This window comes from Ursus arctos, unplaced genomic scaffold (assembly GCF_023065955.2).
Source record: "Ursus arctos isolate Adak ecotype North America unplaced genomic scaffold, UrsArc2.0 scaffold_2, whole genome shotgun sequence".
NCBI classification, from domain to species: Eukaryota; Metazoa; Chordata; class Mammalia; order Carnivora; family Ursidae; genus Ursus; species Ursus arctos.
The window spans coordinates 97,482,192-97,500,564 of record NW_026622874.1 but is presented as its reverse complement, the minus strand read 5'-3'; the positions used below and the strand labels follow the sequence as shown (position 1 = coordinate 97,500,564).

Genomic DNA, 18,373 nt, shown 5'->3' with positions numbered 1-18,373 from the left:
ACCAGCACTTCCTTTATCAATCTGGTTTCTTCTTTTCCTATATTGCACAAGTGCTTCCTTTTGGTCAGAGTGCAGAGAGCCATGACAGAGCCCCCAGCCTCTATCTTCACCCTGAGGGCCATGGTTCTGACCTTGGCCATGTGTGGCCTCTCCCTCCCACCTTGATTCCTGGCTACAGCCATCCCTCTACCTCTCCTTAGGAGTCAGTGTCTGTCTCTCTAGCTCCCCTTTTCATTGGCTGAGTATCTCCTGGATGCTGTCTGTCCTCCCAGATGAAGGGGAGGCAGCAGGACCAGCTCCAGCTCTTCCGGCAAGAGGACAGGTAGCCATGAGTCTCTGCCCAGCTTCAGCCCCCTAGAGAGAAGGAGGAGGGAACCACTGGTGGTCAGATGCCCTCGACCTCCAGCCCCAGCACCAGGGACACCCAGCTTGCTCCTGGTCTTTCCCTCTCCCAGCAGGGGCTCCCCTTCAGTCCCTCCCCTGCAGTCCTGTGCAGGACCCAGGCCCACCAGTCCCCTTCCCTGCCCTGATCAGTCCCTTTTGTGCAGTCTCACACCCTCCCCGGGGTTAAGAGATGAGGGCGGGCCTTCTGGAGGCCACTCCTTGACCCCCTGGATGCAAGACTGGATTTGCCTTCTGTCGTCCACTCTACAGATGAGGAGACCAAGGCTCAGGGAAGCCCTGTCCCAGGTCACATGACTCTCAGATGGTAGGTCCAGGATTCAAACTCCAGTCTTGCTGAGTCCACAGAGCATTCTATTCCTTTTGGGTGCTTCTGCCTTGTTGCCCCATACAACCTCAGGGCCTCAGCTCCCAAGAGCAGAGTTCTAGGGGGTGAGCCCCAGGAAGCTGTATTTTTATAATGCTCTTAAGGTGATTCCTTCCACAGCTCTGAGAGCCCTGGCTAATCCGTAGCTGTCCTTGACCAGAAGTAATGAGTCACTCTGGTGACAGTCCCTGGACAGTCTCCAATGGAGGGCCCTGCCAGCCTGTGACTGGTGGTGGGTGGGGGTGAGAGAGTGGGGCTGGGACCTTTGGTGACTCCCTGGGCAGGTTTTAGGAGGCTCTGCTCCCTCCCTTCCCTGGATGAGGTTGGCATTGGCTTACTGAGTAGATGGTGATGGGAGAGCATGATTTCATCACAGGAAGTGGCCTCATCTTCTGGAGGTGGAACCAATGAGAGGGACCAGTAATCAGCCTTGAGCTGTGGCTCTCACAGAGGGGGCTTCTGTTGGGAGAAGGGCCTGGAGTTTTGTGATTCATAGATGGACAGAGCCTAAATGCAGCTCTATAGCTCAGAGGGTGGCCAAGGGGGAGGGGTCAGAAGCACGTGATCAGGAGCAGAGACAGAATGAGGCCTATGAGCTGTGGACCACATTTTGAGAATACTGCCTTAGATCTTCTCCCAAGTTCTCCTAAGTTTCTGTTCTCCCTTCCTCATTAGCTATATCCATCACTACCCCAGTCCCTACCTCCTCCACAGTACTTCACCCTGCTCCTGCTTTCCCCCCAAGACCAGCAGTAAGGCAAAGATGCCTGTCTGACTACCTCCATTTATTGTGATGGAGATTCTAGCCCATGCAATAAGGCAAGACAAAGAAACAAAACTGTTCTGTGTTTTCTTAGATTCTGTATTTATGTTTTTGGCATTCATTCATCCAACCAGGGCAATTTATTAACTTAAAAAAATTTTTTTTCTGCATTATTGATGCTCTGACATGTGTGGCCTTGCTGACTGGGGAGAGATGGCCACTCCCAAGGCTAGCCTATTCTTAGAGCAAAGGGCATTTCTAGGAGCATGCCTTTCCTATGGAAACTAATCAATCTAGGGCCCATATTCTAAACCACCTCCTTTATCTAACTCTCACCCACCAAGCCAATATTTCCTCAGCCCTGAGTCAGTCCTATGCCAGGTGCCAGACAACTAGAGATAATACGTGTAACCCAAAGCCTACCAGAATTAGTCAAACGAGCCAATCCTAAGCTGTTTCCCCTCCCTTGCCCTGTCTTGCCAGGGGAAAACACACTATAGGCTATGGTCTGTGCCTTCCCCTTGGTCTTGCCTCTGCCTCCTCTAGTGCTTCCACAGATGGCCCTCTATGGCATGGCATTTTCCTTCTCTGCAGGAAATGTAAGTTATAAAAACCTTCTTTCAGTGTCACTACCCTCTCTGTGTCATCACTCAGTCACCCATATAAATTAAAACCCTGTGAGTATAAGAATTGAGCCAAAAGGCATCCAGATTGGAAAGAAAGAAAGAAAAACTCTTTACTTACAGGACTTGAATGTTTATGTAGACGATCCAATGGAATCAACAAAAAAAAGCTACTAGAGCTATAAGTGATTTAAGCAAGGTCACAGGATACAAGAGCAATACATGAAAATCAGTTGCTTTTCTATGACAAGTATGACAAAAAATGGAAGTCAAATGAAAATAGTTCCACTTATAATAGCTTCAAAATATGAAATACTTAGAAATAATACCACAGATGTGCAAGATCTGAACACGAAAACTATAAAACATTACTGAGAGAAATTAAAGATTAATGAATGGAGATTTCATACATATGTATGAACAGTATTCAATACTGCTCAGAAGTGAATTCTCCCCAAATTGATATGTAGATATAACACAACCTCAACCAAGTCCCAGTAGGCTATTTTGTAGAAATTGGCAAGCCAATTCTAAAATTCCTACAGAAATTCAAAGTACCTAGAATGGCTAAAAAATGAAATTGAAGAACAAAGTTGGAGGATTTACACTACCAGACTTTAAGCCTTACTGTATAGCTACTGTAATCAAAATGTATTGGTGTCAAGACATAAATAGATCAATAGAACAGAACGGAGTACAGAAAGAGACCCACAATTATGTGGTCAATTTATATCTAACAAAGATGCAAAGGCAATTCAGTGGAGAAATTGTAATTTGTTTTGAAAAATTGGTACTGGAACAACTACAAATTTATATTTAAAAAGTGAACTTCACTTCATATTTTGCACTATCTACGAAAATTAACCCAAAATGAATCATCAGCTTAAATGTAAGTCCTAAAATTATGGAAGTCAAGAAAAAAAGAAAAAACAGGAGCAAATCTTTGTGACTTTGGGTTAGGCACAGATTTCTTAGATTCAACACCAAAAGCATTGAAGAAAATATTGACAAATTGGAGCCCCTCAAATGAAATTTGTTCTTCAAAAGATACTATCAAGGGACACCTGGGTGGCTCAGTCGTTAAGCGTCTGCCTTTGGCTCGGAGCATGATCCCAAGATCCTGGGATCAAGCCCCGCATCGGGCTCCCTGCTCTGCTGGGAGCCTGCTTCTTCCTCTCCCACTCCCCCTGCTTGTGCCTTCTCTCTCTCACTGGCTGTCTCTGTCAAATAAATAAATAAAATCTTAAAAAAAAAAGATAGTATCAAGAAAATGAAAAGAAACTACAGACTGGGAGACAATATTGGCAAATCACATAACTGACAAAGGATTTGTATCCCAAATATATGAAGAACCCCCAAAATTTGTGAAAAAAAAATCCCAACTGAAAACATGAGCTAAAGATTTGAAGAGATACTTTGTCAAAGAAGACATACAGTTCCCAACCACATGAAAAGATGTGTAACAGCATTAATCATTAGGGAAATGTGGATGAAAACCACAGTGAGGTCACATCATATATTTGTTAAATGGCTCAAATTGAAAGACCAGCCATATTAACTGTTGGCAGGGAAGTGAGCAACCGGACATGTCCTACACTGCTGGTGGGAACGTACAGAGGCGCGATTATTTGCACCATTCCTTACGAAGTTAAACATATACCTACTACAAGCACACACACACGTACCTCGTATCACAGTGTGGACCAGCCGCCAGTGGGACCTTGTGAAAGTGAAAGGTCTCAGGCCCCACTCCAAGCTGTTGAAGTTTGAGAACCAGTGCCCTGGGGCAAGGACACGGATGTTGAGGACCTGTCTTGTCTGTTACCTTTCCTTTTCAGGCCAGTCCTGTGAGGTAAAGGAATTTTATTCCCACCCAACAAAGGAAGAAACAAAGGCTCAGACGGGTCACCTCACCCACTCCAGTTCCCTCCACCGGGCAGGTCTAGAGTTTGGACAACGCTCAGGTCTGTGTGCCTTGTGAGCTTGGTGCTTTCCCAAATGATTGTCCTTCTTCCCAACTGCCCCAGAAGCTTAGCTTCCCCCACCTCGTCTGTCCTCCCACAGCCCTTCCTACGAAGGCCATTCATCAGGGCTGACCTCAGAATGCAACCTACCTTGCCAGCACCTTGATCTTGGACTTCCTGGACTCCAGAACTGAGAGAAAGTCCTTTTATTTAAGCCACCGGGTCTGTGGCTCTTCATGATGGTGGCCGAGCAGACGACTCCCACTCCCAGTGTGAAGTCACTGAACTTGAGTCCGGAGGAAGCGCGCAGCAGCAGGTGCTCTCCATCACTCCCACCGCTCAGACACGGCAGCACGAGCAACCTCAAGAGCACAGGTAGTAGTAATATGTGGTAAAATGAGGAGGAGGGACGCGCCTCCTTCTCTTGTAATATAATGTATTGTGAGTTTATATTTAATTTTTTCTTGATTATAATTTTTTCATTGTGATCATGCGTACCTCACAAAAATTTACCACTCTAACCATTTTTAAGTGTACAGTTCAGTGGCATGGGGTACATTTAGAGTGTTGTGCACACACTTAAATTTTAATAATGGCCGTGTTGAAAGAGGGCTCACAACATTCCCCAAAATGTAACAATCAGCTCCAGCACACTTCCCTCTGTGGGGGTTTCTGGGTGGTCATTAGGTGACGTAGCAGATTTAGAAAAAAAGCCATGAAATGAATTTGCTTATGCGCATTTCACAGAATTCTGACTTAAGATGAACTATGATTGACATGTAAGTCCTCTTCCTCATTTTTCCTTCCTTTATTGTAAAATGGTTTTAGCCATCTGAGCTGTGCTTACAAGGGAGGTGGCAAATGGATCTCAGCTGAGGTGGGGCTGCAGTTTGCATCAGCCCCAAAACTTCGTGTCACTGCGTGTCACCGGCTGTGGTATTTATGTGGTTTTGGTTTGAAACAGCAGAAGTGTATTCTCTCACCATTCTGGAGGCCAGAGGTCTAAACTCAAGGTGTCAGCAGGGTCGTGCCCCCCCCCCGAAGGCTCTGGGGAGGGTCCCTCCTGCCTCTGCCAGCTTCTGGAGCTCACAGGGGTCTCCTGGGTCCTTGGCCTGTTGGCACCTGACAGTCCCTCCCTCGCGTCTGCCTTCCAGCGTGAAGCCTGGCTTCACTGTATTCCCAGTTCAGACGCAGGGTGCCTCAGGGCCCTGGGCGTTCACTGGAGGGTAAATAACTGTGAGGAAGTGGTTAACAAACACGCATGGGGACAACACAAGCATGTGCCGAGGGTGAGACCCAGGAGAACCGAGACAGGGGAAGCTTGCATCTGAGATGAGTGCAGGGGGGTGGCGAGCGCAGCAAGGACCCCAGGAGGAAGAGCTTCTCCAGAGTCCAGGCACGATAGCTGAAATCACCCCACCCGCAGTCCTGTCCCCAGCACACAGTCTGTCACGGGACTTGATTAACTTGCGGTCTCTGGAGAAAAGTAATTATCCGGTACAAGCAAAAGGCAACGTTCCTCCGTACCAATTGGTGAATGTTGTTTCTGAAGGTGGAGAAGAGGGAGCATCTCTACTTGCTGACGGGATGCTGCCTGATTCATGAATTGCTCAAGAAAGCCAATTCTTTTTTTTTTTTTTAAGATTTTATTTATTCATTTGACAGAGAGAGACAGCCAGTGATAGAGAGAACACAAGCAGGGGGAGCGGGAGAGGAAGAAGCAGGCTCCCAGTGGAGCAGGGAGCCCAATGTGGGGCTCGATCCCAGGACCCTGGGATCACGCCCTAGATGAAGGCAGATGCTTAATGACTAAGCCACCCGGGCACCCCAAGAAAGCCAATTCTAAGCCAATTCTAAGAAAGGCAGAGAGGATACTAAAATTACGGTGGCGGCGTCATACAGTTGGGCTTCCTGCAGCAAAGCAGGGCACAAGTCCTCCTGTTGGACCTAGGGGCCCATTCTCCCTCCCACACCCGCCTAAGTGCTCGTCCCACCTGCTCTTCCCAGGTTGATGGGCTGAGACCCCCTTGTGCTCAGCCAATGGGAGCAGCTGCAGGAACCTGATCAGGGGGAGCGAGGAGGGTGCAGTCACATGGGGCGCCTCGGGTTCCTCTGGCCAGTGGGGGCGCGCCCTGCAGGGCTGTGGTCAGGTTCACTGTGGGCTGGCCACCTTCCTTTTGGATGGTGGGTTTGCCCCTATAAGTTGTGAGACGGGGGCCAGAGCCCAGCCACAGCCCCATGCCTTATGTCAAAATATTTAAGTTATCAAAATCTGCCCAATAATATCTCTCTGCCCTGAGAAGTATATCTTCCTAATACAAAATTGAGAAACGTGTTTTTTTTTTTTTAAGATTTTATTTATTTATTCGACAGAGATAGAGACAGCCAGCGAGAGAGGGAACACAAGCAGGGGGAGTGGGAGAGGAAGAAGCAGGCTCATAGCGGAAGAGCCTGATGTGGGGCTCGATCCCATAACGCCGGGATCACGCCCTGAGCCGAAGGCAGATGCTTAACCACTGTGCCACCCAGGCGCCCCGAGAAACGTGTTTTTACACAAATGAAAGTTAGCCAAACAAATACGACTGTGTTGATTATTATTACAGGAGGCTGGATGATCTGTTTTGGGTTGGTGATATTTGCAGAACTTTTAAAGACATGTGGAATTTCAAGTATGATATATTTATGTTGTAAAATTTACTTTTTCTTTCAGCAAAATCACTAAATATGTTGTTATAATCAAAATTTCCAAATAATTTATTTTCTATCAACAGCACTGCCAAATTAGACAATGTTTCTTTGTCTAAGAACAGAAATAGGTCATTGGGGGAAAGTCTAACACATGACTAACTCGAGAAACACTACTTTTAATTTTTCTAATTGAAATATAATTGACATATAGCATTGTTTTAGCTTCAGGTATACAATATGATTCGATATTTGTATTATTTTGAAACGATCACTGCGATAAGTCTAGTTGACTCCCATCTCCAGCTGAGCTAAAAAGTTTCTTCTTGCCGTTAGAACTTGAAGAACTCTTGTTAAGAGTCATATATTCTTCATATATACAATACAGTATTATGAACTATAGTCACCATGCTATACATTATATCCCCAGGACTTATTTATTTTATAGCTGGAAGTTCGTACCTTTCGACCCCCTCCATTCATGGTGCCCCCTCCCTACCTCTGGTAACCACCGCTCTGTTCTCCCTACCCATGAGTTTGTTTGTTGTTGCTGTTTTTCTCCAGCTTCCACATGTAAAGAAGATCATTTGGCATTTGTCTCTCTGTGTCTGGTGTATTTCACTAAGCACGACGACCTCAGAATCCAACCATATTGTTGCAAATGGCAGGATTTCTTTCTTTCTTATGGCTGATTAATATTCCACGGTGTATATACGTTACCAGACTCATTAGCAGACTTGGGTCCTCGGACCCAGCTACCCCAAGGCTGGACCCCACATTTAAAGGTACGGGCAAGGCTTTATTGGGGCAACAGCTGCCACTGAAGGGAGACACAGTCACGACTAAGGTGTCAGACTGGCTCTCGAAACAACAGCCAGGGAAACTTTTAAAGGGGCTGAGGGGGAAAAAGGAAAGATGCTCAAGCATGCAGGGGCAGGAACCCCAGGAACGTGGGCGCACAGGTGCAGTTGACAGAACGTTTCTTCATACACTGGACGTTTCATTTGCATGTTAAGTCTCCGGCTCTGGGTATGTTTTAACAAGGAAAGTCAGTGAAAGGTCAATTTTGGCGACCATCCTGTCTCGGATCACTTTGAAGCGGTCTGGCTTTGCTGCTTGGTTCGTGCTGTGCAGGAAAAGGGTGAGAGTCCACAGGGAGTGCCTTGTTCCCAGGGTCCTTGAGGGTCTCAGATACACCACATCTTCTTTATCCATTCATGCGCTGGCGGACACTTGGGTTGCTTCCGTAGCTTGACTATTGTAAATAATGCCGCAGTCAGTGAACGTGGGGGTACAGGTATATTTCTGAGTTAGTGTTTTCCTTTCCTTCAGATAAATACCCAGAAGTGGAATTGCTGGATCATATCGGTAATCTCTTGTTTGACTGAAGTTTGACTTTCGCCATTCTTTTAGAAAATCAACTATATTTCCTGAGTTATGATATATTTGAAATGTTTGTTCCCTTTGTGGAGGACTACAGGACTCGTACATGACCAAGGGCCCGAGCTGCTATCCCCTGATATCTCTCACAGTGAGGCCGCACTTCCCATGGGTTGCTGCCAGCCGGAGGCTGAGTATGGCAGGGATACTGAGGCTGGCGCTTTCCTGGGACATGCAGGATTCCTCTGACGGTCAACGTTGATTCAAGGACTTTGCACTGGTGATGCCAAAATTCCCTTAGACTGCACTGTGGTCTAGGATGCTTCCACCCAACCCTCCTTCCCTCTCTCCTTTACTCCAAGTCAACCTTGCATCCAGTCTGACAAGCTCTCCCAGCCTCACCTGGCTTCCTCCGCATTATCTCTCAAAGGTGTTTCCTCTAAACATATTTGCTCTTCTAATCCTGTCTTGACACTTGCCTCTTGAAGGACCTGGACTGACCAAGGGGCATACCAATATCCTCTTTAATGTCCATTAGAACCTCAGAATAAACCCATCATGTATATCTCAAGTAAATTAAAAAAAAAAAAAAGGAGGAGGGATAGATTTTTTTACGCATTGAGGAATCGTTGAAAATATATGTACTTTAACAGTGATTGTCTCCCAACCATGGGATTCTAGGTGATTTTTATTTTCATTGTTAACTTTTCGGTACTTATTCAAATTTTCTACAAAAAACATGTATTACTTTTACAATGAGGAGAAATATTTTGTTTTACTAATCAATCCATTAAAGACTATATATATATATATATAGTCGGGCTCTCCAGTAGGGTGGCTCTGATGAACTGAAATAGAATCCCTCTCATATCTTTGCACGGCTTGTTGACACTCTAAATGGAGACCCCAGCACATAAAATGACAATCCTTATATGCACAAATATGATAGATGTTGCTGGACCACTGCCAGGCTTCCTTCACCTGCCACCATTCTTGCTGGTTGAGATACGGCCTGGGCATTAAAAAAGTAAGAGAAGAGGTACAGAGAGCCAAAGCGAAGGGCTTCCAAGCTTGATCATCCTATCAGCTTCTCCATCCACACAGCTCAGGACCTGCAGAGGCGCTCAAGTGGGGCAAATGAAGGACAGGAAGAAATTTACTTCATTGCGGACGATAAGCCGCCCTGGGTGGATCCTGTCGGGCAGGGCCAGACTGGAGGTCATTTCCCAGGCATCCACAAAAGCCACACGGAGGTCAGCAAAGGCAGCTCGGAGAAGCCGGTTCACCTGCAGGGTGAACCAGTCACTTCCATACACGGACTTGTAGCCGGTGTTGGCCAGCTTGATGACCACGAGAGTGCGGGGCTCCCGGGCCAGCAGTGCAGCCACCGCTGCCCTGATCCCTGCGAGTCGTTGCACAAAGACAGATGGGGGAAAGGTGGTGAAGTGGGCACCCAGGCCCAGCACCACCGCTGTGTGGGGGCCCCCGGCCAGGCCTCCCAGCTCCCGGACCACAGAGTGCAGGGAGGCCACCGGGGTGCGCAGGGAGCGCAGGGGCCAGCTGTGGGCCCGCCAGTGCAGCACTATGCCCCGAGTGGTCTCCACTGCCATCAGGGGCCCCGTCTGATACGTGGCGTGCAGATCCACAGGCTTCAGGGCTGTGGGGAGGACAAGAGGGAGGCTTAGAGGTTAACATAGGACTGTACTTCCTCATTTAAAAAAACGAAAGATCTAGCATCACTTTCCTCTTAGGACACAAGTAGCCTCTGGTTTTGCTCTCCCTAATCTGTAATATCGCTGGTGACCTCCCAGTTACCAAGTCCCAAGACCTATTCTCAGTCCTGAGCCTCCCTGGCGCCCTGGAGCATCTTGTCTCATTGAAGTCCCTTTGGATGCCCCTGCCCTTCTTAGCAGTATGTTGTCACCCTCTGCAGTCTCCTTTCTGACCCAGCACTTCAACTCGGATTTGTCCATCGGCTCCCTTCGGCCAGCCCTGGATGAAGACATGCCCCAGGCTAGAGAGTCAAGGCTGTCCAGTTTATGTCCTTGTGCAATGGTGGCCAGCTGGTGGCCAGGGGCTTCTGACATCTGGTGTGTTCACTCAGTTGTGTGCCCTGACAGAGAGCTAGATGCACCTGCAGGAAAAGGCCCCTCCTTTCTTTGCATGAAGTCCCTGCCTGCTTGCCCCACCTTGTGCTTCAGGGCTCTGTGGGCACAGGGGGTACCTTTTTCTATTTCACAGGAAGGTGTCAAATCAGCTAGCAGAAGATCTGGTTTTCCCAACATTCTGTCATGAGCTGCTGTTCATCTTTAGAAACACCTCTTGCTTAGGAAAGTCACCTACTCCACCTGCCATGTGCAGAATTGTCCCAAAGTGACCCTGGGAGGTCACTTGAGATTGCCTAAACATCAAATTAGTTGGAACTGGAGCTCTCGTTTTCCCCAAAGGAAGGGACTTTACCCTTCACCCTCCTGGGAGGCAAGGGGTTTCGATTCCTCCAGCAGGAGGGCAGACAACATCCCGCAGATCTCAAAGTGTCTAGGTGGGGGCAGTGGGTACTTTTAGAACTTCTGTGAACAAATGGCAGCCCACATCCATCTTGTGCCAAGAAGCCCAACAAGGCTGCTCTCATGCTTGTAGGTGAGAAGGGAGAGCCTGAGGGGGTTCTCCTCCACCAGAGCACAGACCCATTCTGTGGGCCCTGCACACTTTTCTGTGGGATGATGGCAGGGCAGGTAGGGGAGGCGGCTTGGTGCGGACGTTCCTTCTTTCCTTGGCTGTCTTGTTGCCCCCACTCCCTGTTCAAGCATACTCCTTACCCCATGTTACGTTATGTGGTCGAATCTGTGCACAAAACCTGGAGGCTCAGATGGGACTCAGCCTGCATGATACTCTCACCTCTTTTGACTTTTATCCTCCGGAGAATAAATACAAAACTCTGTCTGGAGCTCAGACATCTCACTTCAGTTCCAATCGCATGTGTTCAAAAGCCTCACGCACACGCTCTCCAGAAGACCACCCCGCACCTCTTCAACCCCGTATGAAGAATATAAAATAAATACACCATCTTCTCCCACTGCTGTCCCTTGCTCCCACATCCAGTCAGGCACAAGTGACCCATTTTGAGTCCATTTCCTGTTATCCCTGGTTACCTGGTCATCTCCCTTCTCTCTAGAAGCAATCAGTCAACAAGCTGTCAGTTCCTTCGGTATAATAGTTCCTTTACTGCTGACCCCAATTTAGTCTCTCACCAGTCTGCATGCTGACCTACAGTTCTCTTATAACTGGTCTTTGGACTTCCCTTTTTCAGTCCAATCAATCCAACAAACTGAAAACTCTGAAAACATTCCGCGTCTCCCCAATGTCACAAAATAAACTCCAGATTTCCCTACAATACTTTTCTTAAATTCCAACTGTATTCCTCCAGTATGCCCCCTGGCAAATCCTCACTTCTAGCTAAGGTTATGCGCTCATCATTCTTCAAACACATCCCCCCTCCTGTTAGAGCCTCCCATCATCAACCTAATTGATGAGATTATGTGTAATCTGGGCACCCTGTTCCCCATTCCTGTTTCTGCCTCAAACCCAGGTATCTGGTCCTTCCACAGGTATCCTTTAGGTCCTTCTCCTGAAATGTTCTCTGCCTGCTCAAAGCCCTGGATCTTCTCTCTTTCTCCTAGGAGCCCTGCCCTCTCCCCTCACGGCCACTCACAGGGCACGGTGTCACACAGGTACTCCCACCACTGCCGAAGCGTGGAATCCCCCATCATGTGGACGATGTGGCCAGCAAGGCAGCCCAGGATGCTGTCAACAGTGGAGAAGGAGCGGCCAGAGCAGGACAGTGAGTGCCACACAGCTCGGTGGTAGAAGCCAGAGGGCTTTGGGCCCGGGATCCCAGGGTGGCATGGTTGTTGAGGGGACAGAACTGTAAATAATTATTTGTAAGCAAAGCAATCTATGGGTACAGAAGAGTCTAAAGCCACAGGCATGGAGTAAGCGCTGCCTTTTCTGCAAGCCCCAGTGTCACTTACCCAGACTCTTGTTGCTCTCCTTGGCCACCCAGATTGGAGAAATACCCTGAGGGAGGACCTTGTCTGTCACATTCCTGAAGAGAAACCAATCGGCAAGAGGGGAGCCCTTAATGGGAATGTGTGATGGGTAGCAATCCTGGGCTGAGGTGAGATGGGGCTTCTTGGAGGAAAGGAAGTTCTCAAAGTCAAGGGCATCTGTTCAGTGTCAGGGCTCCTGGGAGAGAGTGAGGGCCTGGGAGCGGGAGATGGATTGGAAGCTGGAGTTCAGGGATCCAGGGATCAGGCTCTTTGCCTTGGGGATTCCATCAGTGCAGAAAGCAGAGCTGTTTTAAAATGTACTCAGGATTTTGGTTTTATTTAGGTATGGGGAGGCCAACAGATCAGGAGATGATGGACGTGAGAAAGATAAGGTGTTACCCAGAGTTCCTGAGAGCAAGGGCACCCCACGGGGTCACAGGACAGAGGCAAAAACCTTTGTTGTGACTTTCACAGGAAGGAATAGGCAAGGAAGGGTAAGCAGCTGAGGAGGCTTAGGATTGGATCGTTTGAATAATTTCAGTGGGCTCTGGGCTATAGAGGTAGATTCTAATTGTCAGTTCCTGGCCCTGGGGTGATTTCAGGTAGGGGGTGTTGGCCCGACTGTGGGAGCCTGATAAAAGGAGGCAGGGCGGTGGTGCGGAGCTCAGCACTGGGTGGTAAGCTCAAGGCAAGTTGTTTGCTATCTCTCGGTGCTAGCTACCCCCTCCCTAGGTCCACAAGGCCCCTAGGTGTCAAAGCATCACAAAAGTACAGGAAATTAAAAACATGATTCAGGGGCGCCTGGGTGGCTCAACTGGTTAAGCATCCGACACTTGATTTCAGCTCAGGTCATGATTTCAGGATCATGAGATTGAACCCCGAGTCGGGCTCTGCACTGAGTGTGGTGGAGCCTGCTTAAGATTCTCTCTCTCCCTCCCCCCCTTCACTCTCTCTCTCTCTTTTGAAAACAACAACAACAACAAAACCATGATTCATACGGGAAAAGTTTGGAGCCTTTTGCAAGAAGTGCTGACTCTTCTCTTGGTCTCACTGAGCCCACTCCTGTTGGATTCTCCTGACCATCACTGGACCAGCAGTCACTCCCTGATCCTGGGGACGCCTCCCTCCCCTCTCCTAGCAGCCCCTTGTGTGAGCCCCCTTCTCCACAGCTCCGGGCTCAGCCCTTGTTCCTCTTTCTGGATCACACTCCCTCCCTCTGTGGTTTCACCTCAGCCAAGATCTCCAGGCCAGTCTTCTCAGCCAAATTCCAGGTTTGTGAGTCTAGCCATCTGCTCTCCACTTGGTGTCTAATGCACATGACCAAACTCCCCCTCTCTACCCCCCACCCACCGCTTTGTCATTCCAGCTGATGGCAACTGTCCTTCCATGTGAGCGGTCCCCAGACTCCACACTCATCTGCGAGCTCTCACTTTTTGGCACATTCCGTGTTCTCCCCGGACATCCTATGGGTACTGCCTTCAGAACATACCCAGAAATGAATCACTTTAGACACTTTTACTACCGCAACTCGAAGCAAAGGCCTCCCACCTTTCAGTCTCCCTGATTCTCCCTTAACCTGCAATCCATTCCCAATACAATGGTCTGAGAGGGCCTTTAAAAATGAGATCAGGAGTGCCTGTCTTCTGCTCAAAATCCTGCAGTGACTCCCTTTTCACTTATAGCAAAAATCAATGTACTTACAGAGCCCTTCCTGGTCATGACATGTCCTTCCCCAACCCCACTGGTCTTCACCTGCCACCTCCTTGTCCTTCGCGCCATCCCAGCTATTTGACTTCCTTGCTGTTCCTCAGACACACCAGGCACACCGCAGCATCTCCTCTGCCTCGAACCTCTTCTCTCAGGTACCTCCTGGGTCAACTCTCTCATCCCCTTTAAGCCTTTGCTCAGATGTCAGCTTCTTAATGAGGTCTACCCTGACCCCCTATTTAACACTGCAATCTGTCCCCACCATACTCCTAATCCTCACCTCCCGTGTATTTTAAATTTCCCCTAGCACGTATCTCCTTCTAACATTTTATGCCATGTTTATTGTTTCTGACCCTCCCTCCTGTCTTAAGTGAGCTTTACTGGAGCAGGGAAGCACTGACGCAGTCCCAGTGCCTCCCGCAGGACCGTGCATCTGGAGGGTGCTCAGCATGCATTTGAATGAAGGAACGGACTGCTTGAAGGGGTTGTGTCTGAGGAGGAGAGGGGAATTTGCTCCTGGGGGGAGAGGGGATGAGAACATTCCTACAATCTAGAAAAATGCCTGCGTCTGGCCTTCCTTGAGAGTGACAGCTTCAGGAAGCAGGTGAAGGATGGTTCCAAGGACTCTGGACCCAGGTGGAGATGCCTGCCCTCCCAGCAGAGCCCAAGATTACACAAGTTGGGACAGCGGGCACTTTGGGGTGACCAACGTGAACGGAAGACTAAGGACGGATCCCAGATGACCAAGGTATCAGTTTCTTTCTAGGACCTTTGGTGGTAACTAGCCCAGCTGCAGGGGTCCTCAGACGGGATTAAAGTTGATGTAAAGCAGACACCTGACCTTGGGGCTGCAAATTCACGTCCACATTCGCCACATGTGTGGTTATCTCTTTAACACCCGTTTTCTAGTAGCACACTGTTGGCTCCCGTGGACGGGGCCACTTCTGCCCTGCTCTCCCATCCCCAGGATCTCCAGGCCTTTGGACAATGTCCAACAGAGCAGGGGCCACTCAACAGCAGCAAAACACTTGGGACACGATTGTAAGAGCCAGCAGAACCGCTCTATGCTGTCCCTGTTCTAAGCACGTACACATATTAATTTATTTATTCTTTACCACAAGTCTATGAGGGAAGTACTATTATTATTGCCCTCTACGGATGAGAGAACAGAGAGGTTAAGTGACTTCCCAGAAATCACACGGATAGGAGCTGGCAAGTCGGAGCAGGTGGAGCCAGGATCAGAACCCACACACTCTCACTCCAGAGACTTCAGGGCTGTACCCCGAGCAACGTCCTGAGACAGCTTCTGCATTTAGCCTTAGAGTTATTTTTAATGGACCAATGCAAAAACGATGTGTGGTTCTCCTTTTCTGACCAATGGGAGCATAAGAATTGGTAAGACCACGGTTTCCTGGAGCTAAATTCTCATGCTAGGAAGTCAGTGTTAGTGGGAATTCCCTAGATCGAGCTACCAAGAGCCTCCCAGAGATGGGCATCTTGTGGGGCCGGCAGGCACCCTGGCACCTCGGGCATCTCCAGCTTGGCTCACCCCCTCCCATCCTCACGGCAGAGAGAAGTGAGAATTTCCGTGCTCTTTGGGGCCGCAGAGCAGCATTCATCCCAGCTGCCAGCCCTCCCCGCAAACACCTCTGGCTTTTCTCTTCCCCTGCTCAGTGTGTGACCCCCCACCCCTGCTCTGCCCCTACCCAGCCATTTTCTGGGACCCTGTTTTTGCCTCCATCCCCTACTCCATTCCCCTACCAGATGCCCAGGTCTCCTGCCTTAAAAAATGCCTCCTCCTCCTTGGGGTCTCTCAAAATGTCTCCCTCCTCCCTGGGATCTCTCTGCCCCCACGCTGCCTCTGATCTCAGGGACAGTAGGCTCACGGTGAGCCAGGCTATTTGCCGCATCTCCCCTCCCTGACTCCCATTCTCTGTCCCCCCAGGGAAGCTTGCTCCCCCAAGACTGAGGATAGTTCTCAGCCATTCCCAGCTTCCAGGCTGCAGGCTCTGCTCCCCTCTCACTCAGGGGGGTCACATCCATCCTCCATACTCCCTGACCACATATGCTGGTGATTTCTACACTACATTTCTCCTTACCATTAGGGCCATTAGAAGAGCAGTGAGGCCTGGAATACTTCCCTCTTGCCAGAGGTCCATGGTTCTCCTTTAAGCTTAGCTAAGTTGCCACCTGCCTGACCTGCCAGGTGGGGGGTCCCTTCTCCTCACAGCACTCCATGCATACTGCACATAAGTACTTATCACACCATGTGTTTGCAAAGGCTATGAGTCTCCTCACTGAAAACTTGTAGAGGGCAGGGATAACAACCATTACATAAAAGTTGTTAGCACTTAGTAGGAGACCTGGCGCACAGTAGGAACTGTGTTTAATAGAAGGGACTAGATGAATAAGGGTAACGGCCCAGGCAGAAAAATCACAGGGATCAGGGTTCAGGGGTGGGGGTGCAGACATCCCAGAGGATGCTGGGTTTCTTACCATGCCAGCAGGGCCTCCTCGTGTGGTGTGGTCACATTCCAATAATGTCCACTTGAATGCCCTACCAGTGAGTTGCAGGGCAGGGTGGGGGGTCGAGCACAGAACCAGAGCTCACCAGAATCTTCATCCCTGTAGTGACAGGTAGATTCTTCCTCCCCAGTCAGCAGGGGGTTAACATTGCAAGTCACGATTTCTTCATATCCTGTGGGTCCTCGGAAATAGCCCGTGAAATCGACCGTGGCCCACTGGTCTCTCCAGATTCCCCGCAGGACCCCGACTGCCTCGCTGGAGTGGATCAGCCGCACTTGCACCTGGGCCTGTCCAGCCCAGAGCAGGGGGAAGGACAACAGGTAGGTGCCGTTCTCCAGATCCTGGATGTCTCCAGGGACTCCTGCCTTCAGGTAGGGACCCAGGAGCTGTGCCCGAAACAGATCCCCACCATGGGTCTTGGGCCTGCCCTGGTGGTCTCTGGCGATAAGAATGGCCTCCAGGTAGCCTCCCAGGGTGTAGCTGGCCTTGAAAGTTCCCCTCAGGTGGTAGGTGGAGGTCTGGGGACTGGTGGACGCCAAAAGGTCCCCCCCATCTCTCGGGGTGGGAGGCCAGTGCAGAAGATGGGTTAGGTCCGAGAGCTCCTGGAGGAGAGAGCCAGAAGACTTACGGGCTGGGTGGGGCTGGGGGGGCAGAGGAACGGTGCTGTCACGCCAGGAAACTCTGATGTATAAGATCTGTGGGTAGAGAAAGAAGAATCTGTCAATGGTTTGTGTCCCTTCACCTTTGTTCTGGGAAGGCATTGTCAGTTAACCGAACTTAGTTCTCTACCTGGTGGGTCTCAGGCAGGAATCCTACGTGCCCTACTTCATGCTGCTTCTGAACCAAAGCTGGTGTCTGAGCCACCACCACACACATATGCAGACACCGACTTAGGCTTAAAACCATATATCTGTGGGTTTTGCTATATTTCTCAAGGTTGTGTCATTTACAGAACCCACACCTTACACAGCAGTTGGATATCAGGACCATGGAACTTAAAGGTGAACAGGAAATTGAGATGTTTCTTTCTTTTTTTTAAAATAATATTTATTTTGTTATATTAGTCACCATACAGTACATCCCCAGTTCTTGATGCAATGTTCCATGATTCATGACTTGCATATAACACCCAGTGCACCATGCAATATGTGCCTTCCTTAATACCCATCACCGGCCTATCCCAATCCCCCACCCCCCTCCCCTCTGAAGCCCTCAGTTTGTTTCCCAGAGTCCACAGTCTCTCATGGTTCATTCCGCCTTCTGTTTACCCCCCTTCATTCTTCCCTTCCTTCTCCTACCGATCTTCCTATTTCTTATATTCCATAAATGAGTGAAACCATATGATAATTGTCTTTCTCTGCTTGACTTATTTCACTTAGCATAATCTCCTCCAGTCCCATCCATGTTGCTACAAATGTTGTGTAATCGTTCTTTCTGATGGCTGAGTAATATACCATTGTATATATGGACCACATCTCCTTAATCCAGTCATCTGTTAAAGGGCATCTCGGCTCCTTCCACGACTTAGCTATTGTGGACAATGCTGCTATGAACATTGGGGTGCATATGGCCCTTCTCTTCACTATGTCTGTATCTTTGGGGTAAATACCCAGTAGTGCAATTGCTGGATCATAGAGTAGCTCAATTTGAGGTGTTTCAAACATACATGATCTGGAGAAGATGGGCCCTTCAAGTAAGATCTGATGATGAAGGTTTTGCTATTACACATTTCTACATTTTTCAAAAAGAAGAGAATGTCCCACACCCCATTCTCTGGAAGAGGAGGAAACATGCAGAGGTGGATTTTCCATACTGCTAGAGTATGCACAGGACACAGTCACCCTCAGTGGGGGAAATGTCCCAACAGAATTTAAGTTCATTAGGATGTGGACTTTCAGACAACCAAT

At 48.9% G+C, this 18,373-nt stretch overlaps 1 protein-coding gene across 1 annotated transcript; it reads right to left on the bottom strand.

Annotated features, from left to right (window-relative positions):
- Positions 1-6,514: 6,514 nt before the first annotated feature.
- LOC113267877 (NXPE family member 3-like) lies at positions 6,515-17,227 on the bottom strand. Its single transcript, XM_026516151.4, has 4 exons — positions 16,437-17,227; positions 12,216-12,289; positions 11,897-12,109; positions 6,515-9,841 (listed from the first exon to the last, which is right to left on the bottom strand). The coding sequence occupies exons 1-4, from the start codon at positions 17,225-17,227 to the stop codon at positions 9,309-9,311; spliced, it is 1,611 nt and encodes a 536-aa protein (XP_026371936.3). The 3' UTR covers positions 6,515-9,308.
- Positions 17,228-18,373: the final 1,146 nt, after the last annotated feature.

Excerpts from the sequence above, each read along its gene's own strand:
- LOC113267877 (XM_026516151.4), bottom strand. The coding sequence starts at position 17,227 with ATGCCTTCCCAGAACAAAGGTGAAGGGACACAAACCATTGACAGATTC. Across the intron at positions 12,110-12,215 it reads GGAGAGCAACAAGAGTCTGG|TTCTGTCCCCTCAACAACCA; the intron begins GTAAGTGACACT and ends AATTATTTACAG. Across the intron at positions 9,842-11,896 it reads CCTGTGTGACACCGTGCCCT|CCCTGAAGCCTGTGGATCTG; the intron begins GTGAGTGGCCGT and ends TCCTCCCCACAG.